This window comes from Salmo trutta, chromosome 1 (assembly GCF_901001165.1).
Source record: "Salmo trutta chromosome 1, fSalTru1.1, whole genome shotgun sequence".
Taxonomy (NCBI): Eukaryota; Metazoa; Chordata; class Actinopteri; order Salmoniformes; family Salmonidae; genus Salmo; species Salmo trutta.
Genome location: NC_042957.1, coordinates 16174573 through 16201689, shown reverse-complemented (window position 1 = coordinate 16201689; position 27117 = coordinate 16174573). Strand labels below are relative to the sequence as shown.

Here is a 27117-nt window from a genome sequence, read left to right as displayed (position 1 = left end):
AATTATGAGCTCACCACATTTATGAGCAAGCACTAAGCCAATTAAGCTCAATGATTTGATGCAGTGAGACATAAACACACACAATCTAATTGGTGCATAATAAGAATAGATCTGCTGCAGTTCTGCAAACAAATAAAGCACACAAATAACAGCAACTGTAGTTTAGGCACCTGTGGTTAGGACTCTAACTGTAGTTTAGGCACCTGTGGTTAGGACTCTATAACTGTAGTTTAGGCACCTGTGGTTAGGACTCTATAACTGTAGTTTAGACACCTGTGGTTAGGACTCTATATCTGTAGTTTAGGCACCTGTGGTTAGGACTCTATAACTGTAGTTTAGGCACCTGTGGTTAGGACTCTATAACTGTAGTTTAGGCACCTGTGGTTAGGACTCTATATCTGTAGTTTAGGCACCTGTGGTTAGGACTCTATAACTGTAGTTTAGGCACCTGTGGTTAGGACTCTATATCTGTAGTTTAGGCACCTGTGGTTAGGACTCTATAACTGTAGTTTAGGCACCTGTGGTTAGGACTCTATAACTGTAGTTTAGGCACCTGTGGTTAGGACTCTATAACTGTAGTTTAGGCACCTGTGGTTAGGACTCTATATCTGTAGTTTAGGCACCTGTGGTTAGGACTCTATAACTGTAGTTTAGGCACCTGTGGTTAGGACTCTATAACTGTAGTTTAGGCACCTGTGGTTAGGACTCTATAACTGTAGTTTAGGCACCTGTGGTTAGGACTCTATAACTGTAGTTTAGGCACCTGTGGTTAGGACTCTATAACTGTAGTTTAGGCACCTGTGGTTAGGACTCTATATCTGTAGTTTAGGCACCTGTGGTTAGGACTCTATATCTGTAGTTTAGGCACCTGTGGTTAGGACTCTATATCTGTAGTTTAGGCATCTGTGGTTAGGACTCTATATTTAATATCCTTACAATGTGTATCATGCACTGGCAAATTGAAGAACAGCCTTATACTATATGCTAATTTCAGCATCTTTCAACTTAACTATTTCTGCATTAAACAAGGCAACATCCTTCTCATGCCAAACAAGGGTGTTTGGCAAAGAAAATGACAGGTTGGCAATAACCACCTTGGCAAGAAAATGACAGGTTGGCTATAACCGCCATGGCACTCCCTGCTTTGCCTCTGGCACCTACTCCTCAGGCTAAAGCACAGGGCTAGCCACAGGCTATTGCTGATGTGTTCATGTAATGGAGGTGCTTCAGTGATTTACAACCTTGCTTGAGACCTGAAGACTTGCGTTAGCTACCTGAGCTAATGTGTAGGCTTTAGATCAGCGGGCCAACATGGTATTGTGGCATGAAGAAGTGATGAAGATGCCTGGGAATGATACCTCTGAGGTCATCTTATCATCTTCTGCACTTCTTCACGTTGAAAATGCACTTAGCACAGGTGTTCTCTGAGTGCGTTCTCTTAACAGGACATATGACTCTTCCTCAGAACAAATACTTTCCTGCCTCTTACCACAGCAATTCATAATACACAAAGTGTCGGGTTTCATCTAATACAGCACTACACTGAGGATCTCTACTGCAGATCAATACAGCCTCATTCAGCCACTGTATACAGGCACGGTTCAGATCAATAAGGACAGCTTGTGCCCAAGGTGTTGGAATGAAGGGATCTGTGGTAATTTCAAGAGCCTTTTGAGTTTTCCTCTTTCTAATACATTATTTTAGAATGCAGAAAATGACATCCTGTTGTTGTACCTTGCATTACCTAGTTAATCAATAAAAGGACATTGTAATGAGGAAACTGTGTGCCAACTGTTCATGGACCAATTGAGTATTCATTTCATTCAATAAACCTTCATACTCTGTCGGGCCATGCATAAGTGGAACATAGCCTTAAGGGGCCCTTGGCTTAGAATATTTATCTGTTTTTATGCACACTATGTCAGGAGGTCTAGACCCTTTGGCATAGCAGGTAGTGCACTAACTACAGGGTCATAGTTCTAAGACCTTCACTTCACCAGCTGTTACTCCACAATCACTATATTATTACAAATGAAATCATCTGAAAAACTAAATGCACACCCCAGAACACCAATTTAATCACAAAGTGCCTTACAAAACGCTGTCTTGACATAGTGTCTCAACATCTGTAATTGAATGGAACATTATTGTCTCATCATTCACAACTAACGTCATCTTACAAACAACACACTGACAGACAGCTCATTCATTCATGTTTCTTTTATCAGACGGACAGATTCCATTCACTGTTTCCTGTCGAGGAACTGTGTGTAGGTGAAGGAATCGGCCCAGTCCCCTGTTCTGCTCTTCTTCTCCAGGAACAGGCCCATGCTGTCTCTGGGGGGGTCTGCGATGCTGCGGCTCCACAGCGGCTCTGATGTCCCCAGCAGCTCACGCACATGGGCAGAGATGGCCTACAGGGGGGTATAACACAGGGAGGAGGAGCTGAGTCAAACCATAGGCTACTAAAATATATGTGTCACGTTCAGTAGGGTACGTTATAGAACATTCAGATAGAAATGTATTGCATTTTAGAATAGACATGCCCCTCTGAAATGTATACACTCTTAGAAAAAAAGGTGCTATCTAGAACCTAAAAGGGTTCTTTGGCTATCCCCATAGGAAAACCCGTTGAACAACCCTTTTTAGTTCCAGGTTCCACCCTTTCCACAGAGGGTTCTACCTGGAAGCTAAAAGGGTTCTCCTGTGGGGACTGCCGAAGAACCCGTTTGGAATCTAAGAGTGTAGAGTGAGGAAGAAATGGCAGCTCTATTCATAGTATTTCTATCTGCAATATTCAGTTCGTTGCCCACTCCTAATTACAGGGGTGTTCAGGGCTGATAACCCTAACTCCCACAAGCATTAATAATAGGCTATAAATAAGAGCATCACCATGCACATTAGCAGCTAAACTGGACCAGGGTTTATATTTCTATCACCTGGTGAGTTGGCCTATGAAATATGAATTATTATCTGTGCTGCATCTGATTTTCTGCATTTGGCTGTGTATGATATAGTATGTTGTGCGGCCCATCATTAATAATTAGCCTACAACTGAGATGGGAAGATTGTTCCAACCCAAATAAGAAAGCATTGGACAATCTTGCACACATTCATGTTGGCGCTCCCAGGAAGTTTTAGTGCAGGGATTACTGGAGTCTAGCCTATTTCTACTTTCCATTCAGACCTTTTAATTCAAAAATAACTCTATTGAAATTAAAAGTAAGTCAAATAAAAGCTTAGAATTTGAAAGCTTTTTAGGACCATCTCCTTACCTTCATATCCTCAAAGTCTGTGATTCCTAATCTTGGCAGATAGCAGCAATTTACATAAATCAGCTTTTTACCTGTGATGAGGTTCTCAGTGAAACAGGCCTGGGGGGGATAAAGACAGAGCTGTTGAATAAGTGGCTCTCTATCACCAAAGTAGCCTACGCCTAGACTGCTTCTGTCTAAGCCACATTATTATAAAGTTACTCTGATGTTAGGCTAGCTAAAATAAAACTGGAAAGTTACTTGGCATTGTGAAGAAGTTAGTAACTAAGTTACTAAATTGTTAACTTAATATGTTTACTCACTGTATAATGTGGATATCCTAAGGATCTTATCCATTTTGCCACGTCCTGGCAACTCCAGTGAAGGAACGCCATCTTGCCTGTGTGTCTGTTACCATAGAAACTGCCACCTGTCAGAAAGGTGCTAATGTATCTATCTCATTGTTCCATTGGGACATATTCCTTTGCTCGCGCTTAAATAACATGTTAGGTAAATACTTTCAAATGTATCCTGATGTAACTTATTTATAGCAGTAAAACTCAGACCAAGGTCAATATAAAAAGTGTCTGTCACATTATAAATAGTGGAATCCGAAATAAGTAATAAGTCATTTCAAGTGACTAATTGAATATGCTCTATTCTATTTATATTCTACGATATTCAATAATATTCTAATGTATTCTACCATGTTTGAAAGAAGACACTTGTTCTCACGTCTTCGTTCGATAAGAAAAAAACGATGGTGTAAATTAGAATGATGGACTCTACTTGGGATCAATGAAAGAGATGTAACGGAGACTCATTTTCCTGTCAGCGACCGCTGGTCGCAATCATTACAGGCCAGCCAATGCGCTTCATACATTTGGGGGAGTTTTTTCGTTTTCGCCTACTGATTGGTTCTTTCCCAAGCTATTGTCCCGCCCAGATTGGGTCCTATTCACGGGAATCAAGCATGCCAATTTCACAGATTGTTAAAGCATCTGCTGCGCTGGTTAATGTGGCCCAACCTCGCTGTCTCAGTGAAAGAGCAGATCAAAATTTCAGCGTTTGCTCTTTCTACGTCCTCAGCCAGTTTGACGCCATGATTGTGTGACTGTTAGTCGGCTAACCTTTTCTAGAGGTGTCTGTATTTTGGGTCTGACCAGCTGGGGAGTGCGTACTTTTGGGCTAAAAGCAATCACAGTTGCTTTAACCATGGCAGGGATTCTAGCAAGGTCGTTATGGAGCAAAAAGGTAAACCACATACCTCGTGCAGCTTTTCTAAATGCATTGTTTGAAGCTTGAGTGGCTAACTAGCTATCCTGCTAGAATGGCACGTTAGTTATCTCGCTAGTTGGTGCCACACTTTTCGATGTCGAAACATACACTTATAATTATTTCCCCCCCTTGGCATTGCAACATATAGCTATTTTCTGTAGCATACAATTGGACGAGTTAACGTTCGCTCTCGAGTTCAACTAGCCAGCTACAATGCCACATAGTTAGCTTAGCTAGTCGTCTTGCAGAAAGTTAGGCTTTTGGATCTTAGCCAATGGAAACTAAACATTGAAAAGTGATCATTATGTGTTCTATATCGTGGAGCTCTGCTCCTAGTGGTTTAGTTTACCCCGCTGCATAGGCAGCGAATAGCCTGACAGTATTATGTGCACACCTGCAGCCAATAGGAGCACAGGTGACCCAATCAGCCTCCCATTATCTTCAGCGACAGGACTGGACTGAAGACGCCCAGAGAGAAGACTCAGGACAAACCCGCTGTCAATTACCTAGTCTCCACGTTGTCCTTCATGAGCAACGCTTTTCCACCCCAAAAACTATTTTATTAACCACTATGTCGGCTACGGACCCACATGACTTATGTTTTGTGTGTTTGGGTTTGCAGCAAGCTAGGGGCGGCCACACAGATCCCCGGAATGCCCTAGCTGCACCCTCCTTTCTTTAAAGGAGAGAGAGAAAGAAAGGAGAGGAAACAGCGGTGGGCATTTTTCAAGGGAGATCTCCCTCTGGAAGATGCCATGTCTGTGCTAGACTCAGATTCTGTGGCATCATATGACGACGGCGTCTCCGGAGATGACGAGGACGTTGGGAACTGACCAAAGCTGAAATGACCCCCCCCCCACCCCCCCGGGGAGAGCGAGGGGAATTTCACATCCTTGGGCGAGGAAGAGACGGGCTCTGAATTTTCAGCAGCCGCCTCCTATGCAACGCCCTCTCTGCACTCTGACTATACAGGGCTCATTGAGCGGGCCACGAGCCGTCTGGAGATTACACGCCCCCCCATTCCCTCCGTTCTGGAAGTGGATATGATGGTGGGCGGCCCCTACTCTGGACAAAGACGGGTGGCTGTGCCTTCGGCACTGGCCATGCCCTCTCTCGCTAAATATGTGGAGGGTGCATGGGAGTCGCCTTTAATGGCCAGAGCACCGGCGAAGGCGTACACCCCGTTCACCAAAGTGGACGGGAAATGGCCTCAGGAGACCCCTAGGCTCGAGGACGCCCTAGCCGCATACCTCGCCCCAGGTTCGAGCTCCTGGCCGTCATCCAGGAAACCCACACTACCTACGACTAAGGACCGACTCACAGCACAGCTGGTAGAGAAGTCATTCACTCTAGGTGTACAGGCTATAGCAGCAGCTAATAATATTGCCCTCCTGGCAGCCTCTATCCTGTCTCACCATGGGTAGGACTGAGCGGACGGGAGAGAGCGCAGCACTTCAGGTGACAACGCCCACTGTTCATCCCCCACCAGGGATGGAGGAGCCAATGTGTCCTTTGTTAATAAAGAATGTGTTCTATCTGACTTTGTCACAAGAGAACCTATTTTCCATAACAAAATTGAGACCGCTCAGGTTCCTTCTATCTTCCTCACCACTGTGTGTAGCACAGCCCACTACGAGTACGTAGCTGAGCACACACAGGAGGACGTTGTGAGTGGTAATGACATGAGGGAAGCGAGACGGACGCTCTTAATAAGCCGTCATGCTATACCTCATAAAAACCCTACACACTCAGGAGTGAGGTGGCTAGGGGTTTAAAGAACAGTCTGAGTACACAGCCCCATGTTGGGCCGATGACGCAATCACTGTTGGGAGACGGCACATTAACTCAGGCAGGTGTCCCAGTTGGTGTAGCTCAGACCCGTGCTGCGTACACGGAGGGCTGGAACCACAAGGTTACGAGTATAACCAAAGGGTCGGCGCCCCCGTTTCTCATAGAACGTGTCAATAATTCCTCCCCCTTTCGTGCGGGGCCCACCCTGGGCTGTCCCACCACTTCAGTGTCGCGGGATAGCGAAGGCTTGGGGCCATAGAGGAATACAGGTCCTTCCTACAGCTTCGTGCTCTTCCGCTCTCAGAGCATTACTCGGAGTGGCAGCGAAGCCAGGAGGAGAGGGTGCAGCTAAGTCGTTCGCGGGAGAAGGGTTATGCCATCGAATTCCACCGAACTCCTCCCCTGTTTTTGGGCGTGGTGGAGACGGTGATGAAGACGCCAGAGAAAGTAGCCGCTCTTGTGAAAGAGATTACGGAACTATTGGCGAAGGAGGCGGTGACCGTAGTTCCCCAAGAGCAAAGGAGCAGTGGGCTATATTCACCCTACTTCCTACTGCCAAAGAAGATGGGGGGGGAATGAGGCCAATATTGGATTTCCGCACTCTCAACGAGAGCGTTGCCAAACGGCCCTTTTGAATGCTTACGACAACGTCTGCTGGAATGTATCCACAACAAAGACTTTTGTAGAAGCATAGACCTAAAGGACGCATACTTTCATGTGCCGGTGCATCCGCATCACAGGAAGTTTCTGCGTTTCGCCTTCCAAGGGGTGGCGTACGAGTATGCCGTTCGGGTACGCCCTGGCACCTCGCAACTTTTCCAAATGCGTGGAGGCGGCATTCAAACCGTTGCTTCATCAAGGGGTAAGGCTACTAGCCAACCTAGACGACCTACTGGTTCTCGCTCCGTCAGCAGAGCTGGTGATCATACACACGACACAGACAGTGATTCATCTCACACGTCTGGGGTTCGCTGTGAATTGGGAAAAGAGCACGCCTTGGCCCAGTCATCAGATTGTCTACCTGGGCTTATAGCTAGACACTGACTATGAAGGCTCGAATGGCAGATCCTTGGCAGGCTGCCTTGTTGCTAGCCCTACGAAGGTTTTATCCGAATCACATGGTGACGGCGCATTCCGCCATGACACTCATGGGTCTCATGTCGTCTGCCAACTCCGTGGTTCATCTGGGGACTTCTGCACATGCACAGAGCACAGCGAGGGTTTGCCCAACTATCACTGGACCCAGTGAGGCACCGTCATCGTTTATTTCTTTTGGTAGTTCCCCTCTCGCTCAGAGCAGACCTGAACTGTTGGAGAGACCCATGCGTCCTGACGCAATAGGCAGAGTGTCCTCCTACATTCCAGTGTTTTACAGACGCTTGTCTGACTGGATGGGAGGGACATGTCAGGCTCTGGCGGTAGGTGTGTGACCTCCCTCGGGACGCCACATCAGCCTCCTGGAGTTGGAGACAGTTCTACTGGTTCTGACCCACTTTGTGTCTACCCTATGGGGTCAGGACGTGCTGGTTTGGTCGAACAACCGAACCACAGCCTACATATATCGGCAAGGAGGAGTCAGGTCTCCTGCACTCCACGGGCTGGCGGAGGAATTGTGGCTGTGGGCTCACGAGCACCTTAGCCTGGAATGCCACCATTAAGGTATTCGCTGCAGCGATTTCAGCATTTCATGAGGGGTTTGGCAGAGACACCGTCTTCAGCCACCCTTTAATGAAACGGTTTCTATTGGGAATGCGGCGGCTTAGGCCAGCGGCTAGAGCCATGCTGCTCCAGTGGGATTTAACTTTGGTACTCAAGGCGCTCTGCGACATGCCGTTCGAGCCATTGAATCAAATCCCCCTCAAGATGTTGTCTCTGAAGACGGCACTTTTGATTACCTTGACTACAGCCAAGCGTGTCAGTGACTTGTGTGCTCTTTCGACGAGACCCAACTGCCTTGCCATCAATGGCAACTTGAGCAGAGCGGTGTTATGTCTTAACCCGGCATTTATGTAGAAGGTTATTAAGAGCTCATATAGGTCACAGACCGTTGAGCTATGGGCTTTCTCCCCTCGCCCCCCGCCTCCCCATGCGAAGCCGAGAGAGGAGAGGCTTCATTGCCTGTGCCCGGTGCGCGCCTTAGCGTGCTACCTGCAGCGCACGGCAATGAATAGGTCATTGCCTCAGCTGTTTTTGCGTCACGGTGCTAGTACACTTGGTAGACCACTTTCAAAACAGCTGCTGTCTCATTGGCTTTGTGAAGGAATTGAGACGGCTTATGAGGCGGCAGGGCGGCCACTGCCTGAGGGCGTCAGAGCCCACTCGTGGAGTAGCGGCATCTGCGGCCCTTTTCAGAGGAACAGGGGTAGAGGATATGTGCAGCGGCGTCTCGGTCGTCATGTCTCCTTTTATCCGATATTACCTGTTAGACATGTCGTCTAACTCTCTAGCTCGTTTTGTACTCAGTGTGGCTGAAGGGAGAACTTGAGTTAAGAAAAGATGCAGGTTTCCCATTAGGTCCACTCTCTTAGTTGTCAGAGAGTAAGACATGTTTGTTTGACACTGTCAGTACAGCAGAGAATGTCTAGACTGCCCACCAGTGTATCACTGTGTAGGGGCGGAGTGATGAGGGAAATAGTGCTGTAGCTGGTGTTACTTTACTATTAGACCGGTCACTGGAATTGATGGAACATTGAGGTGTCATTATCTGCTGAGGCAGAGTAGTTGGCCCATATTCTATTATCTGCCTACGAATCATTGGCTTTGCCTATAAATTGAGTGTGGTGGGTTACACTAAAGAATCAGTGAGTAGGTCTTCTAAATGGGTTCAGCCTGTACTCAGCTTTGCTGATGAGAAGGCTAGAATTAAGGCAAAAAAGGCAGGATCAATGGACAGGGTTTCCATCCGGTCCGCTTTCTCCAATTAGAATGACTACATGACATGACTCCTGGCTGGGATGGCACAGTAGAGTCATGTTTTTTTGTCCTGCCCACAAGTCTATGACTGTGTTTGGGCGGATGGATTAGGGATATAGTTCCTTTAACCTGTTGGGGCTAAGGGGCAGCATTTGCACGGCCGGATAAAAAACGTACCCGATTTAATCTGGTTACTACTCCTTCCCAGAAACTAGAATATGCATATAATTAGTAGATTTGGATAGAAAACACTAACGTTTCTAAAACTGTTTGAATGGTGTCTGTGAGTATAACAGAACTCATATGGCAGGCCAAAACCTGAGAAGATTCCATACAGGAAGTGCCCTGTCTGACAATTTGTTGTCCTTCTGTTGCATCTGTATCGAAAATACAGCATCTGTGCTGTAACGTGACACTTTCTAAGGCTCCCATTGGCTCTCTAAAGCCGCCAGAAAGTGTAATGGGGTGTCTGCTGTCTCTGGGCGAAGAACAGCAGAATTTGTGAGTGGTCAGCCTGGGGACAGTGACACTGGAGATGCGCGTTCATGAGAATTCTCAATTTTTTTTCTTTCAGCTTTTGAATGAATACAACGTTGCCCGGTTGGAATATTATCGCTATTTTACGAGAAAAATAGCATAAAAATTTATTTTAAACAGCGTTTGACATGCTTCTAAGTACGGTAATGGAATATTTTGAATTTTTTTTGTCACGAAATGCGCTCGCGCGTCACCCTTTTGATAGTGACCTGAACGCACGAACAAAACGGAGCTATTTGAATATAACTATGGATTATTTGGAACCAAAACAGCATTTGTTGTTGAAGTAGAAGTCCTGGGAGTGCATTCTGACGAAGAACAGCAAAGGTAATCCAATTTTTCTAATGGTAATTCTGAGTTTAGGTTGTCCCAAACCTATGTACTCAGAATATTGCAAAATGTGCTTTCGCGGAAAAGCTATTTTAAAATCTGACACCGCAATTGCATAAAGGAGTTCTGTATCTATTTACATTTTACATTTTAGTCATTTAGCAGACGCTCTTATCCAGAGCGACTTACAGTGGTGAATGCATACATTTTTTTCCATACTGGTCCCCCGTGGGAATCGAACCCACAACCCTGGCATTGCAAACACCATGCTCTACCAACTGAGCCACACGGGATCTATAATTCTTAAAATAATTTATGTATTTAGTGAACGTTTATCATGAGTAATTTAGTAAATTCACCGGAAGTTTGCGGTGGGTGTGCTAGTTCTGAACATCACATGCTAATGTAAAAAGCTGGGTTTTGATATAAATATGAACTTGATTGAACAAAACATGCATGTATTGTATAACATAATGTCCTAGGAGTGTCATCTGATGAAGATCATCAAAGGTTAGTGCTGCATTTAGCTGTGGTTTTGGTTTTTGTGACATATATGCTTGCTTTGAAAATGGCTGTGATTATTTTTGGCAGGGTACTCTCCTGACATAATCTAATGTTTTGCTTTCGCTGTAAAGCCTTTTTGAAATCGGACAATGTGGTTAGATTAACGAGAGTCTTGTCTTTAAAATTGTGTTAAAATAGTCATATGTTTGAGAAATTGAAGTTATAGCATTTGAGGTATTTGTATTTCGCGCCACGGGATTCAACTGGCTGTTGACTAGGGTGGGACGCTAGCCCAGGGAAGTTAACTGATGTTACAGTACTATTTGATTTTTTTTTTTAATACCGATAAAGTTTTGAGTTCATCTATCTGCTTGTACAGATTACTATGGCTCATATTCTGCTTTATCTGCCCACTAGTCATTGGCGGTGCCTCTGGACTGAGTAGTGCGGATTAGACCGAGGACACAGTCTGTTTTCACAGTGTGTTAAAGTATTGCGGGATTTGGTCGCAGCCATTACTGGACCAGACCTTTTCATTAAGTTGGGAAGTGTTAGGTTCAGCAGGGAATATATTTTGGAGCGTTGCGCTCCACCTTAAAGCACTAGGAGTCCTATGGGGTGGAGCTCCACGATATAGAACGATAGTTACCGGAGTGGTAACTCCAGTTCTATGAGTGGAGCGGAGCCCTGTAGGACTTAAGGCCCTGCCGACCCCCAGTCTCGCTGAACATCATTTTTCGGGAGGCTGATTGAGGGGAAGCGTCCCCTTATATAGGGACACCTATACTCCTATTGGCTGCAGATGTGTGCATCATTTTTTTCTCAGGCTATTTGCTGCCTAGGCAGTGGGGTAAACCACAAGGAGCTGAGCTCCCCTGTGGGGCTCCACTCATACTGTAAAACTGGAGCTACAACTCCGATAACTATTGTTTTCTGTCGTTTACAGGCACCCCTTCAGATGGGTCGCATGTGTTATTCATCATCCGTGGTGAGTTAACATCATGCAATCATAACTACATTTATGAGTGTTTGTAACTGCAGAAGACTTGAATTAGAATACATGCTCATACAATCTAGACATGTACATATATGATGATTTGATATGGTGGATGACCGCATTGTCCCCCTGTGCTTTTGCAACCTTGCAGCCCACCACCAAGTTGTTCATTGACGGCAAGTTTGTTGAGTCAAACGCCTCAGAATGGCTGGACATTCACAACCCTGTAAGTATTTCTGCATTAACACACACACACACACACACACCACAACGGGAGTTGATGCAAACACTAAAAAGCAATGTATAAACCGGTCGGAAGCTGGAGATGAAGAACTCTTTAGGGGGTCATTTAATATGTATGATTTGGAAAGTGAAGAAATGGGAGCCTATTCTTTGTAGCCAGTTCAATTTAACCTTGACATGTTTATGCACTCACATTCACTAACTCAGGCCTGGGGGGCCTGTTTGCATCTACTTTAAGGAAACTTGTCATTGTCTCCAGGAAGTATGCCACACACACACACTATACATTTATTAAACATAAGAATGAGTGTGAGTTTTTGTCACAACCCGGCTCGTGGGAAGTGACAAAGAGCTCTTATAGGACCAGGGCACAAATTATAATAAACAATAATTTTGCTTTTTATTTTACTATCTTACATGCAGTTGAAGTCGGAAGTTTACATACACTTAGGTTGAAGTCATTAAAACTAATTTTTCAACCACTCCATACACTAAGTTGACTGCGCCTTTAAACAGCTTGGAAAATTCTAGAAAATGATGTTATGGCTTTAGAAGCTTCTGATAGGCTAATTGACATAATTTGAGTCAATTGGAGGTGTACCAGTGGATTTATATCAAGGCCTACCTTCAAACTTAGTGCCTCTTTGCTTGACATCATGGGAAAATCAAAAAGAAATCAGTCAAGACCTCAGAAAAAAAAATTGTAGACCTCCACAAGTCTGGTTCATCCTTGGGAGCAATTTCCAAACACCTGAAGGTACCACGTTCATCTGTACAAACAATAGTACATGGGACCACGCAGCCGTCATACCGCTCAGGAAGGAGACACGTTCTGTCTCCAAGAGATGGTGCAAAAAGTGCAAATCAATCCCAGAACAACAGCAAAGGACCTTTTATTATTTAACCTTTATTTAACTAGGCAAGTCAGTTAAGAACAAATTCTTATTTTCAATGACGGCCAGAACGACAGATTCATACCTTGTCAGCTCAGGGATTCGATCTTGCAACCTTTCGGTTACTAGTCCAACGCTCTAACCACTAGGCTACGCTGCCGCCCCTTGTGAAGATGCTGGAGGAAACAGGCAGAAAAGTATCTATATCTACAGTAAAACGAGTCCTATATCAACATAACCTGAAAGGCCGCTCAGCAAGGAAGAAGCCACTGCTCCAAAACCGCCATAAAAAAGCCAGACTACGTTTTACAACTGCACATGGGGACAAAGATGGTACTTTTTGGAGAAATGTCCTCTGGTCTGATGAAACAAAAAATAGAACTGTTTGGCCATAATGACCATCATTATGTTTGAAGGAAAAAGGGGGAGGCTTGCAAGCCAAAGAACACCATCAAGCAGAGGCACTGAGTTTGAAGATAGGCCTTGAAATACATCCACAGGTACACCTCCAATTGACTCAAATGATGTCAATTAGCCTATCAGAAGCTTTTAAAGCCATTACATAATTTTCTGGAATTTTCCAAAGTGTTTAAAGGCACAGTCAACTTAGTGCATGTAAACTTCTGACCCACTGGAATTGTGATACAGTGAATTATAAGTGAAATAATCTGTCTGTAAACAATTGTTGGGAAAATTACTTGTCATGCACAAAGTAGATATCCTAACTGACTTGCCAAAACTATAGTTTGTTAGCAAGAAATGTGTGGAGTGGTTGAAAAACAAGTTTTAATGACTCCAACCTAAGTGCATGTAAACTTCCGACTTCAACTGTATGTATCGTTAGTGGAACTCCTGCGAGAGAGTAATGGTTAATGTGATTGAATGCTAATTATTTGACTAAGCTACCTGTATTTGACATTGTTATTTTGCTGAACACTAGATGTTACATTTTATTTTTGGCAGTGAAACGAGGCTACTAAGGCGAGGGGAAAAAACTCACCCAAATGTATAGCCCCGTTGGAAAATATAAATGGACTGTTTGAAAATGTATTAAAAAAAAAAGTGTATCACATTTTTATTTGGCGTACCCCTGGGAGTACGCATACCCCAGTTTGGGAATACATGTTTTAGGGTATTTCCCTGCTGAAATGTGAATTCATCTCTGAACCAGGTGTTTCTCTGGGATTTTGCCTGTGCTTAGCTCCATTCCATTTCTTTTTTTTAATCCTGAAAGTCCCAGTCGATAACGATTACGAGCCATAACATGAACACAGCCACCACTGTGCTTGAAAATATGGAGAGTGGTACTCAGTAATGTTTGGGGCAAATCCAATACAGGACAAGAAGTTAATTGCTTTGGCAGATTTGTTGCAGTATTACTTTAGTGCCTTGTTGCAAACAGAATGCATGCTTTGGAATATTTTTTATTCTGTACAGGCTTCCTTTTCACTGTCAATTAGGTTAGTGTTGTGGAGTAACTACATTGTTGTCGATACATCCTCCGTTTTTCTCTTGTCACAGCCATTAAACTGTGTAATCGGGGCTTAAAATTAACACTTGGAAATGCAAGTAGATTTTGGCATTGGTGGGTAAGATGTCTATTTCACCATCCACGTTGGCGGGTGGTCAGGGATCCACATTGCAAGCATTTCACTCGCAATTGTGAATAAAAATAGTCAAGTGTGATCACATTTATAGTAAAATAAATGCTGCAGTAGCTGTTCAAAGAATTTATGCCGTTTTTGTTTCATAGCTATTAATCGCACAGTCAAAGCACTACGAATGTAGTGCGGAAGTGAAGAGCTTAGTGAAAGATTCATTATTAGAAGCGCTGCGCGCAGGCATAAGAGTTGGTCTAATTTACTTTAAACTAAAGTCTACTGAAGTGAGACTTTATCCTTGTTTCTTTCTATTTACATTTTGTTCACAAGCTAGGTTGTTTTTCTATTTGAGTTTCAACTGCTAGGGAAGAGAAGACAATGCTTCTACTAGTCAGACTCAATCTCACATGCACAAACATGACTCTAGTCGTGCTATTACAGTAACCTCTGCCCTTAAAGGGGCAGGTGAACGTTTTTGTATCTGATACTGTATTTTGGTTAAGACTCGGGTAACAAAAAATGTATCTAAACAATATACCACATTAGTTAGTTACTTACTATTAACACATGTATTGTTTTAGAAACATTACAAAGCGTGTTCATCTTTTTTGGGGGGAGAAATTTGAGGAAAAAAAATATTCTGCCTGTTAAAAAAATGTGTGCCTGATAGATTTTTACATCTACCTGCCACAGTGGCTGGTGAACCAGAAAGTACATTTTATGTCCTGTCTGTCACTGTTTTAAAGTCACAATTGCCCTCATGGTGAAATCCTTGAGCGGTTTCTTTCCTCTTTGGCAACTGAGTTAGGAAGGACACCTGTATCTTTGTAGTGACTGGGTTTATTGATACGCCATCCAAAGTGCAATTAATAACTTCACCATGCTCAAAGGGATATTCAATGCTAGCTTATTTTAGCAATAGGTGCCCTTCTTCGCGAGGCATTAGAAAACCTCCCTGGTCTTTGTGGTTGAATCTGTGCTTAAAATTCACTGCTTGACTGAGGGACCTTACAATGTATGTGTGGGATACAGAGATGAGGTAGCCATTAAAAAATTGTTACACTATTATTGCACACAGTGAGTCCATGCAACTTGTGACTTGTTAAGCACATTTTTACTCCTGAAGTTATTTAAGCTTGCCATAACAAAGTGGTTGAATACTTATTGACTAAAGACAATCCAGCTTTAATTTAAAGTTGGTCAAAATTTTCGAATAAATTTCTGACCAAATTCACATAGAAATGTTAGTTATAAATCTGTCATTCTCATTGAAAGCAAGTCTAAGAAGCGGTAGATCTGTTCTATGTGCGCTATTTCTATGCTTCTCACAAAGATTAGTTTTTGCGTCTTTTACTTTCGGTTTTGTACACCAGTTTCAAACAACTGAAAATACAATATTTTTGTTTGCTGATATATATTTTCCATAAAAAGGCAAGTGGCTAAAAAATCCAAGGCAATAGCATGGTGGTAGAGCATGGCATAAAAGGCACATTTTCCTGAGTCTAAACATTTATATAGTCATTCTGAATTACGTATACATGCATCATTACAGATTTTGGTTGATTATAAACCTGATAACTTTCAATTGAACAGTGAGACATCTGATACTTTGAGTACAGAGTGACAATTCAGCAGTTTAGTAAGTTCAAGATTGGATTGTCAGTCCCTGAGGCATATAGATTGAAAACACTTGTATTCATTTTACTAAAGACCGTTTTTAAGTTGTGGAGGCAATTAAGCAGGCAAATCATATGATTATAACCAAACATTTGAGCATGTGGTGGTTGCCGATCTTGTTCTTCATCAGGCTGGCCCTGACAAATAGAACATTTTGAAATGCTATCGGACTCCCTATTCTACATGTCATGACACTTATCCCTGTACACAGTTCATTTTTATCTCAAGTTTCTTAAACTTTACACCCTTCTGGACAGGCCACATTTTTAAAAATGTTTTAGTCATTTAGCAGACGCTCTTATCCAGAGCGACTTACAGTAGTGAATACATACATTTCATTTCATGCATTTATAAAAAAAAATTGTACTGGCCCCCCCTGTGGGAATCGAACCCACAACCCTGGCGTTGCACACACCATGCTCTACCAACTGAGCCACAGGGAAGCCACAGATGTAGTTGGTCTCTGTTCACAATGACCTGGTCATCTCTTGTCCCTCTTCTCTCCCTACTTCAGGCTACTAATGAGGTGGTGAGTCGTGTGCCCAAAGCCACCTACACGGAGATGCTGGCTGCAGTAGACTCCTGCTCCAGGGCCTATGCCTCCTGGTCCGAGACTTCCATTCTCACCCGCCAGCAGATCTTCCTCCGATACCAGCAGCTCATCAAGGAAAACATTGTAAGGAAAGCCCCTGGTCTGAAATCTGGCCTGCATACATGTTTCTTAACAATAACCGGGTCCTAAAACATTAATGTTTATCAAAGATGATTGGCTAATTTTATTTATTTTCTTCTATGTTTACAGAAAGAGCTGGCCAGGCTGATCACCCTGGAGCAAGGCAAGACTCTAGCCGACGCGGAGGGAGACGTCTTCAGAGGACTGCGTGAGTAGACAGTCCCCTTCAGTAGGCATGGGAAACGGGAGAAAATGTTTATTTGAAGCGGGGAGATGGCTACTACAAGAACTTGCCCAATAAATGATTATTTTAGTCTTCTCTATTCTGTGTCGGAGTCTCTGTATCGGAGTCTCTGTTTCTCTGATCTCTTGATCTCCTTTAGCAACACACGTATTTGACCCTCTGCCTACACTCTTTCACCCCTACTCTGATCTCTACCTCCACATGTACTGTGTTTGACCTTCAGCTCCCTGGCTTTTCTCACTCTCTGCTCCTCTCTGCCCCCTAGAGGTGGCAGAGCACGCCTGCAGCATCACCTCCCTGATGCTGGGGGAGACCCTGCCCTCCATCACCAAAGACATGGATACCTACACCTACCGCCTGCCCATCGGGGTGTGTGCCGGCATCGCCCCCTTCAACTTCCCTGCCATGATCCCTCTGTGGATGTTCCCCATGGGCATGGTGTGTGGCAACACCTACCTGATGAAGCCCTCCGAGCGCGTCCCAGGGTGCACCATGCTGCTGGCCAAGCTGCTGCAGGATGCAGGGTTGCCCGACGGGACCCTGAACATCATCCATGGACAGCACGCTGGTGAGACGGGGTTGTGTGCTTAGTATTTATAAAACATGCTATTGAAGTGTGTGTCCTGTTTCCCAGGATGCAATGAAGCAGGCTATGCTGATCATGTGTGTTAGTGCTGCATCTACAAGACCATTCAGACTACTGATATACCTCAAGCATTATGTTAAACGCTTTGCATAATGTGTATAGGTAATGTATTTAAGTGCTTTAGGGGAAAGGAGTCCATATAAGAAAGGTTGTTTGTTTTGTTTCCAAGGTGATTACACCGTGCCATTTTGTGCCCTTACAGTGCCGTGTAATGATGATGCTGATGAGTGAAATTAGATGACCTTTGACCTCTTTCCGTAGCTGTGAACTTCATTTGTGACCACCCAGCCATCAAGGCCATCAGCTTTGTGGGCTCCAACCAGGCAGGAGAGTACATCTACGAGAGAGGATCCAAGAACGGCAAGAGAGTGCAGTCCAACATGGTAAATATGATGGGGATTAAATTATTAAAGAATCCCTTACGCATTTAGGAAACATGTCTGCCTTAAAAGTGCAAAATGCAGAAATCGCTCCGCCATTTCCCGGTTGCAAAAAATAAAATAATTCACCTAATTTTTGTTTGTGACAAAACAAGTTTGTAGAAATATATCTTCAATATCCAAAAATATTGTATTTTCAATTGTTTGTAGTGTTCAAAACCGGAAGACACAATAACGAAACTTCAGAATGCAAAACATAGAAATAGCGCACATAGAAGATTTACCACTAAACCTGCTTTCAATTAGAATGACAGATCTATAACTCGCTTTTCTATGTAAATTTGGTCAGGTCGCCCAAAAAGTTACAGCAGCTTTTAAATAGTTTACTGTGGCCTTAAGCATACTGCAAGATGAATAGTTCTATCAAGACTGAGCCAATAGATGGCTGTCGATCCTTGAGTTTTTTTTCTTGAGATACTTATTGCTTAGGTCTACTGTATGTCTTTGCACGTTCCTAAAATGTATTGCAGTAAATGTAACAACCCATGTGTTCTGGCTTGTAGGGAGCTAAGAACCACGGTGTGGTGATGCCTGACGCCAACAAGGAGAACACTCTGAACCAGCTGGTGGGCGCGGCCTTCGGCGCAGCAGGACAGCGTTGTATGGCTCTCTCAACTGCCATTCTGGTAGGCGAAGCTCGTGATTGGCTCCCAGAGCTGGTGGAGCGCTCCAAAGCCCTGCGCGTCAATGCAGGTACCTCACCCTTTTACCTAAAAGACTCACTAACCCCTGTGTGAATTTAAGACTTGCTAGTGTTTTTTCTTACACATCCAGTTTTCCCCCATTTGAAACAGTACATCCAATATGACCACTAGCTCCAGTCCACATACCGTATCATGCAACGTTGCTCAGAATTGGAATGTCCATCCTATGAATTGTAATTCCGTGTTTTCTTCCTTTGTGTGGGTGTATCTAGGTGACCAGCCAGGTGCTGATGTGGGTCCACTGATCTCCCCTGAGGCCAGGGCCCGTGTTGAGATGTTGATCCAGAGTGGCGTGGACGAGGGAGCTACGCTGCTGCTGGATGGACGCAATGTCCACGTCAAAGGATACGAGAATGGAAACTTCGTAGGACCCACTATCATCGGCAACGTTACGGTAAGGGGGGCGGGGTCTATGAATTTTGGTCAGCTGAGTGATTGACTGTCAGTAGCTGAGCTAAAGCCAAGGTTTCCTCATCTACAAGTTTTCCGGCTACATTATTACATTACGTCATGTAACTTTTGGTGAACCACCGCACCTCTATACTTAAGCAATAAGGGGTGTGATATATGGCCAGTATAGCACGGCTAAGTGCTGTTCTCAGCCAAGGAACAACACGGAGTGCCTGGATACAGCCCATAGCCGTGGTATATTAGCTATATACCACAAACCTCCGCGGTGCCTTATTGCTATAATAAACTGGTTACCAATGTAATTAGAACAGAAAAAATGTATGTTTTGTCATACATGTGGTACACAGTCTGATATGCCACAGCTTTCAGCCAATCAGCATTGGAAGGCTCAAACCACCCAGTTTATATTTGGGTTTACATCACTGGAGTATCTCACAACAACGCTGAAACTTGGTACAGTGGGAATTACACTTTCACATAAAGGTAAACGTTAAAACTTCCGACATGCCTGTAGTAGCTCTGTAACTCCCTGTTACAGTAGATAAGAGTATTTAACCCTTGTCCTGCAGTACTAGCTAACCAAAGCCCCACTTGTGGGCCGAGGTTGGAACCAAATTATTTATTTTGCATCTGTTCTGTTCCGAGCACAATCTCTATTTTATTTTGTACCGACCAGCATAATAAAGTTCTGAACCGGTTCGAACCCCAGAAAAGTAATAGTTAATTTACGTGTATATCTATTTTTTTTACCTGGTGAAATCAGTCATTTTTCCATTTAGCGCATTAATTTACTCCACCAACGGGCACGGATAGAGCAGCTGACTATGGAACCAGTACGATCCTTGTTTGATGGACAGAGAAGTGCAGGCGTGAAATGCGACTGAAATTTTACCGGGAGGGAGAGACGGGTGGACAAGGAGGGGCCATGATTGAAGTGCTGGGCATCATTTCATGAATTGGAAAGTGTTTAGCCTATTACTACCATCATGACTTCACTGGAATATATTGATATTACACTAGACGGTAGGAATATATTGATATTACACCAGACGGTAGGAATATATTGATACTACACTAGACGGTAGGAATATATTGATATTACACCAGACGGTAGGAATATATTGATATTACACTAGACGGTAGGAATATATTGATATTACACTAGACGGTAGGAATATATTGATATTACACCAGACGGTAGGAATATATTGATACTACACTAGACGGTAGGAATATATTGATATTACACCAGACGGTAGGAATATATTGATATTACACTAGACGGTAGGAATATATTGATATTACACTAGACGGTAGGAATATATTGATATTACACTAGACGGTAGGAATATATTGATACTACACTAGACGGTAGGAATATATTGATATTACACTAGACGGTAGGAATATATTGATATTACACTAGACGGTAGGAATATATTGATATTACACTAGAAGGTAGGAATATATTGATATTACACTAGACGGTAGGAATATATTGATACTACACTAGACGGTAGGAATATATTGATATTACACTAGACGGTAGGAATATATTGATATTACACCAGACGGTAGGAATATATTGATATTACACTAGACGGTAGGAATATATTGATACTACACTAGACGGTAGGAATATATTGATATTACACTAGACGGTAGGAATATATTGATATTACACTAGACGGTAGGAATATATTGATATTATACTAGACGGTAGGAATATATTGATATTACACTAGACGGTAGGAATATATTGATACTACACTAGACGGTAGGAATATATTGATATTACACTAGACGGTAGGAATATATTGATATTACACTAGACGGTAGGAATATATTGATATTACACTAGACGGTAGGAATATATTGATACTACACTAGACGGTAGGAATATATTGATACTACACTAGACGGTAGGAATATATTGATATTACACTAGACGGTAGGAATATATTGATATTACACTAGACGGTAGGAATATATTGATATTACACTAGACGGTAGGAATATATTGATATTACACTAGACGGTAGGAATATATTGATACTACACTAGACGGTAGGAATATATTGATATTACACTAGACGGTAGGAATATATTGATATTACACTAGACGGTAGGAATATATTGATACTACACTAGACGGTAGGAATATATTGATACTACACTAGACGGTAGGAATATATTGATACTACACTAGACGGTAGGAATATATTGATACTACACTAGACGGTAGGAATATATTGATATTACACTAGACGGTAGGAATATATTGATATTACACTAGACGGTAGGAATATATTGATATTACACTAGACGGTAGGAATATATTGATACTACACTAGACGGTAGGAATATATTGATATTACACTAGACGGTAGGAATATATTGATATTACACTAGACGGTAGGAATGTATTGATACTACACTAGACGGTAGGAATGTATTGATATTACACTAGACGGTAGGAATGTATTGATATTACACTAGACGGTAGGAATGTATTGATATTACACTAGACGGTAGGAATGTATTGATATTACACTAGACGGTAGGAATGTATTGATATTACACTAGACGGTAGGAATGTATTGATATTACACTAGACGGTAGGAATGTATTGATATTACACTAGACGGTAGGAATGTATTGATACTACACTAGACGGTAGGAATATATTGATACTACACTAGACGGTAGGAATATATTGATACTACACTAGACGGTGGGAATATATTGATATTACACTAGACGGTGGGAATGTATTGATATTACACTAGACGGTGGGAATGTATTGATATTACACTAGACGGTAGGAATGTATTGATATTACACTAGACGGTAGGAATGTATTGATACTACACTAGACGGTAGGAATATATTGATACTACACTAGACGGTAGGAATATATTGATATTACACGAGACGGTAGGAATATATTGATATTACACTAGACGGTAGGAATATATTGATATTACACTAGACGGTAGGAATATATTGATACTACACTAGACGGTAGGAATATATTGATATTACACTAGACGGTGGGAATATATTGATATTACACTAGACGGTGGGAATATATTGATATTACACTAGACGGTGGGAATATATTGATATTACACTAGACGGTAGGAATATATTGATACTACACTAGACGGTAGGAATATATTGATACTACACTAGACGGTAGGAATATATTGATATTACACTAGACGGTAGGAATATATTGATACTACACTAGACGGTAGGAATATATTGATATTACACTAGACGGTAGGAATATATTGATATTACACTAGACGGTAGGAATATATTGATATTACACTAGACGGTAGGAATATATTGATATTACACTAGACGGTAGGAATAGATTGATATTACACTAGACGGTAGGAATATATTGATATTACACTAGTCGGTAGGAATATATTGATACTACACTAGACGGTAGGAATATATTGATACTACACTAGACGGTAGGAATATATTGATATTACACTAGACGGTAGGAATATATTGATATTACACTAGACGGTAGGAATATATTGATATTACACTAGACGGTAGGAATATATTGATACTACACTAGACGGTAGGAATATATTGATATTACACTAGACGGTAGGAATATATTGATATTACACTAGACGGTAGGAATATATTGATATTACACTAGACGGTAGGAATATATTGATATTACACTAGACGGTAGGAATATATTGATATTACACTAGACGGTAGGAATATATTGATATTACACTAGACGGTAGGAATATATTGATATTACACTAGACGGTAGGAATATATTGATATTACACTAGACGGTAGGAATATATTGATACTACACTAGACGGTAGGAATATATTGATATTACACTAGACGGTAGTAATATATTTATATTACACTAGACGGTAGGAATATATTGATATTACACTAGACGGTAGGAATATATTGATACTACACTAGACGGTAGGAATATATTGATACTACACTAGACGGTAGGAATATATTGATACTACACTAGACGGTAGGAATATATTGATATTACACTAGACGGTAGGAATATATTGATATTACACTAGACTGTAGGAATATATTGATACTACACTAGACGGTAGGAATATATTGATATTACACTAGACGGTAGGAATATATTGATATTACACTAGACGGTAGGAATATATTGATATTACACTAGACGGTAGGAATATATTGATATTACACTAGACGGTAGGAATATATTGATATTACACTAGACGGTAGGAATATATTGATATTACACTAGTCGGTAGGAATATATTGATATTACACTAGACGGTAGGAATATATTGATATTACACTAGACGGTAGGAATATATTGATATTACACTAGACGGTAGGAATATATTGATATTACACTAGACGGTAGGAATATGTTGATATTACACTAGACGGTAGGAATATGTTGATATTACACTAGACGGTAGGAATATGTTGATATTACACTAGACGGTAGGAATATGTTGATATTACACTAGACGGTAGGAATATGTTGATATTACACTAGACGGTAGGAATATATTGATATTACACTAGACGGTAGGAATATATTGATATTACACTAGACGGTAGGAATATATTGATATTACACTAGACGGTAGGAATATATTGATATTACACTAGACGGTAGGAATATATTGATACTACACTAGACGGTAGGAATATATTGATATTACACTAGACGGTAGGAATATATTTATATTACACTAGACGGTAGGAATATATTGATATTACACTAGACGGTAGGAATATATTGATACTACACTAGACGGTAGGAATATATTGATACTACACTAGACGGTAGGAATATATTGATATTACACTAGACGGTAGGAATATATTGATATTACACTAGACGGTAGGAATATATTGATACTACACTAGACGGTAGGAATATATTGATACTACACTAGACGGTAGGAATATATTGATATTACACTAGACGGTAGGAATATATTGATATTACACTAGACGGTAGGAATATATTGATATTACACTAGACGGTAGGAATATATTGATATTACACTAGACGGTAGGAATATATTGATATTACACTAGACGGTAGGAATATATTGATATTACACTAGACGGTAGGAATATATTAATATTACACTAGACGGTAGGAATATATTGATATTACACTAGACGGTAGGAATATATTGATATTACACTAGTCGGTAGGAATATATTGATACTACACTAGACGGTAGGAATATATTGATACTACACTAGACGGTAGGAATATATTGATATTACACTAGACGGTAGGAATATATTGATATTACACTAGACGGTAGGAATATATTGATATTACACTAGACGGTAGGAATATATTGATACTACACTAGACGGTAGGAATATATTGATACTACACTAGACGGTAGGAATATATTGATATTACACTAGACGGTAGGAATATATTGATATTACACTAGACGGTAGGAATATATTGATATTACACTAGACGGTAGGAATATATTGATATTACACTAGACGGTAGGAATATATTGATATTACACTAGACGGTAGGAATATATTGATATTACACTAGACGGTAGGAATATATTGATATTACACTAGACGGTAGGAATATATTGATATTACACTAGACGGTAGGAATATTTTTGGAACAATAAATAACATTATTAACAGCTTCTCAAGATTTGAAATAAACAGTTCTGTTCTGAAATACTAGAGATCCATTTCCTTTCCTCAATGTTCTTCTTGTTTTTGGTTGGGTTCCCTGAAACAGTTCCAACCCCTGCTTGTAGGTTACTGTCTGGCTGGAGTTAAGAGGCCTGACTTGACCAGCGACGGCTGCCCAGCGACGGCTGCCCATATGGAGATCTTGGCTGATCAACAATTAGTCACGTTGATGGTTGTGTAATATTGTCCATATGGAGAAAAGATAACACAGTGCCTTTTTCAACCTGACTGCAACTTTCCACTTTTTCTCACGTTCACTATCCTTCAGGTTTTCGGGTGTGAATCTTCAGCTCATACAGTACTGTGTATTCCCTTCCACAAGTCATACCACTTCACTTATTATATTGGATCTTTCCTTTCAAAGCTGATTTGCCTTCAACTCATTTGGAAGGCCTGCAATAATAATACATGATAGTCCACCAAATCTCTGTTCTTGACATAATATCCTGTAGATCACTGACATGGAGCTTAATCTCTTGCTTTTCCACTCCTCCTCCCCACCCCAGCCAGCGATGAAGTGCTACACGGAGGAGATCTTTGGGCCTGTACTGGTGGTTCTGGAGGCAGACACTCTGGACGATGCCATCTCCCTGGTCAACAACAACCAGTATGGCAATGGAACCGCCATCTTCACTACCAACGGAGCTACCGCCCGCAAGTACACACACGAGGTGGATGTCGGACAGGTGAGCCATAGTTCAACGTTCAGAGAATTCCGGTAGGTGCCTAGGAAAGTAAGACTTGTGTGATTTGATGTCAAGCATAGTAAGTAGTTTCCCATTGATCATTGGATGACTACATTTCCTGATTTCCTCATAGCTTGTGGTTACTCAGTGGGGGTCTAATCTGCTTTTAATGGGATTTAAGATTCTGAGGGACAACCATCTATTGTTCACAGAACTATTTTGCAACAATGCACAAGGCTTTTTCATGGATCCTTCAAGCTGTAATTTCTCTGTCGACATTTATCTCCTTGATTCATAATGTGATCTGTATGTCTGTCAGATTGGAGTGAACGTGCCCATCCCCGTCCCCCTGCCCATGTTCTCCTTTACCGGCTCCAAGGGTTCCTTCAGGGGGGACACCAACTTCTACGGCAAACAGGTTAGCTCAACACCGGCAATGACCAGCACAAGCCCACAATTGTTTCTCACCCACCGATTTTATCATACGATCATATTGATCCTACATTTTTGTTTCAGACAACTATATATGAGGTGGAAGATTTCTGTGGTTGACTGTCTCCTCTTCTGTGTTCTCGCTACAGGGCATTCAGTTCTACACTCAGATCAAGACGGTGACATCACAGTGGAAGGCTGAGGACGCCACGACTAAGGCTGCAGCAGTTACCATGCCAACCATGCGCTAAACGGAATGTACGCTTGTAAATGTGGTGTTCTCTCCCTGGCACAACGTTCTACTGACTGACATTCACAAGGGGTTAGCAGCCAAGGGGCATGGATAACTGATACGACTTTATTGCAGTCCTGGAATATGTTTTATACAGAGTGTACTATGTGAGCAAAGTTTTTCTATTTTGGAGTTTGACCCTGTTAATGAAAGTAATGTTTCTTATAGGGTAGTGGCAGATTAGATCTGAAATGTACTGTTACTATAGCCTCAAACCCTTCTGTTTAAACATTAGACATGCTGCTCCTGGGAGTTCTATGAGAACGATGGACTAGGTGGAATGCAAATGGTGAGAGAAGGTCTCTGTTGCCCATAGACAAAGGGATCATAGGGATCAGTACTCCCCTCGCATCCTAACTATATCCATTAGGAGGGGAACAGCGGTACACGGACTGTAGATAAGCATCTAGAAGTGGCTTCGCCCCAGTCCCACAGCTATCATGGTTATTATTGTCCCCAACCTGTGGAACAGAGACACCGTCAAACTGTTAGTATTTGTGTGAGTACATTCGAAAAATCCAATTTGTAACGTTAGTGAGCGGTGTTCCTGATTTACATGGAATAAAGATATCTATTGAATACAGTTGCTAAGCATACTACTTCCTATGCCTCAACACTGAGCTCTATATAACTAGACATTGTATTTTTGACATTTCTCTCTCATGCATATGGCAACGTTCAGGATGAATCAAACCACTATTTTTAATTCATCAATATATTTAGTGCGTAAAGCCTCTCCAAACACACTTTCATAACCCTAAAATGTTACCAAAATAATCTACAAGATCAGAGTATTTTTCAATCTACAAGTTGG

At 41.9% G+C, this 27117-nt stretch overlaps 2 protein-coding genes across 3 annotated transcripts; one reads left to right on the top strand and one right to left on the bottom strand.

Moving 5' to 3' along the window:
- Positions 1 to 2050: 2050 nt before the first annotated feature.
- LOC115171444 (sterile alpha motif domain-containing protein 15) lies at positions 2051 to 4213 on the bottom strand. Of its 2 annotated transcripts, none has more exons than XM_029728296.1 (4): positions 3961 to 4213; positions 3578 to 3684; positions 3276 to 3374; positions 2051 to 2414 (listed from the first exon to the last, which is right to left on the bottom strand). In XM_029728296.1, the coding sequence occupies exons 2-4, from the start codon at positions 3647 to 3649 to the stop codon at positions 2244 to 2246; spliced, it is 342 nt and encodes a 113-aa protein (XP_029584156.1). In that variant the 5' UTR covers positions 3650 to 3684; positions 3961 to 4213; the 3' UTR covers positions 2051 to 2243. The 2 variants fall into 2 exon arrangements, with proteins under 2 accessions (XP_029584156.1, XP_029584249.1); XM_029728389.1 differs by having other exon boundaries at positions 3578 to 3662.
- Positions 4214 to 4337: 124 nt separating this feature from the next.
- LOC115171379 (methylmalonate-semialdehyde dehydrogenase [acylating], mitochondrial) lies at positions 4338 to 26886 on the top strand. The gene is made up of 12 exons (XM_029728176.1): positions 4338 to 4508; positions 11554 to 11595; positions 11756 to 11830; positions 16533 to 16694; positions 16821 to 16899; positions 17201 to 17503; positions 17843 to 17964; positions 18525 to 18714; positions 18938 to 19119; positions 25400 to 25579; positions 25899 to 25997; positions 26161 to 26886. The coding sequence occupies exons 1-12, from the start codon at positions 4470 to 4472 to the stop codon at positions 26260 to 26262; spliced, it is 1575 nt and encodes a 524-aa protein (XP_029584036.1). The 5' UTR covers positions 4338 to 4469; the 3' UTR covers positions 26263 to 26886.
- Positions 26887 to 27117: the final 231 nt, after the last annotated feature.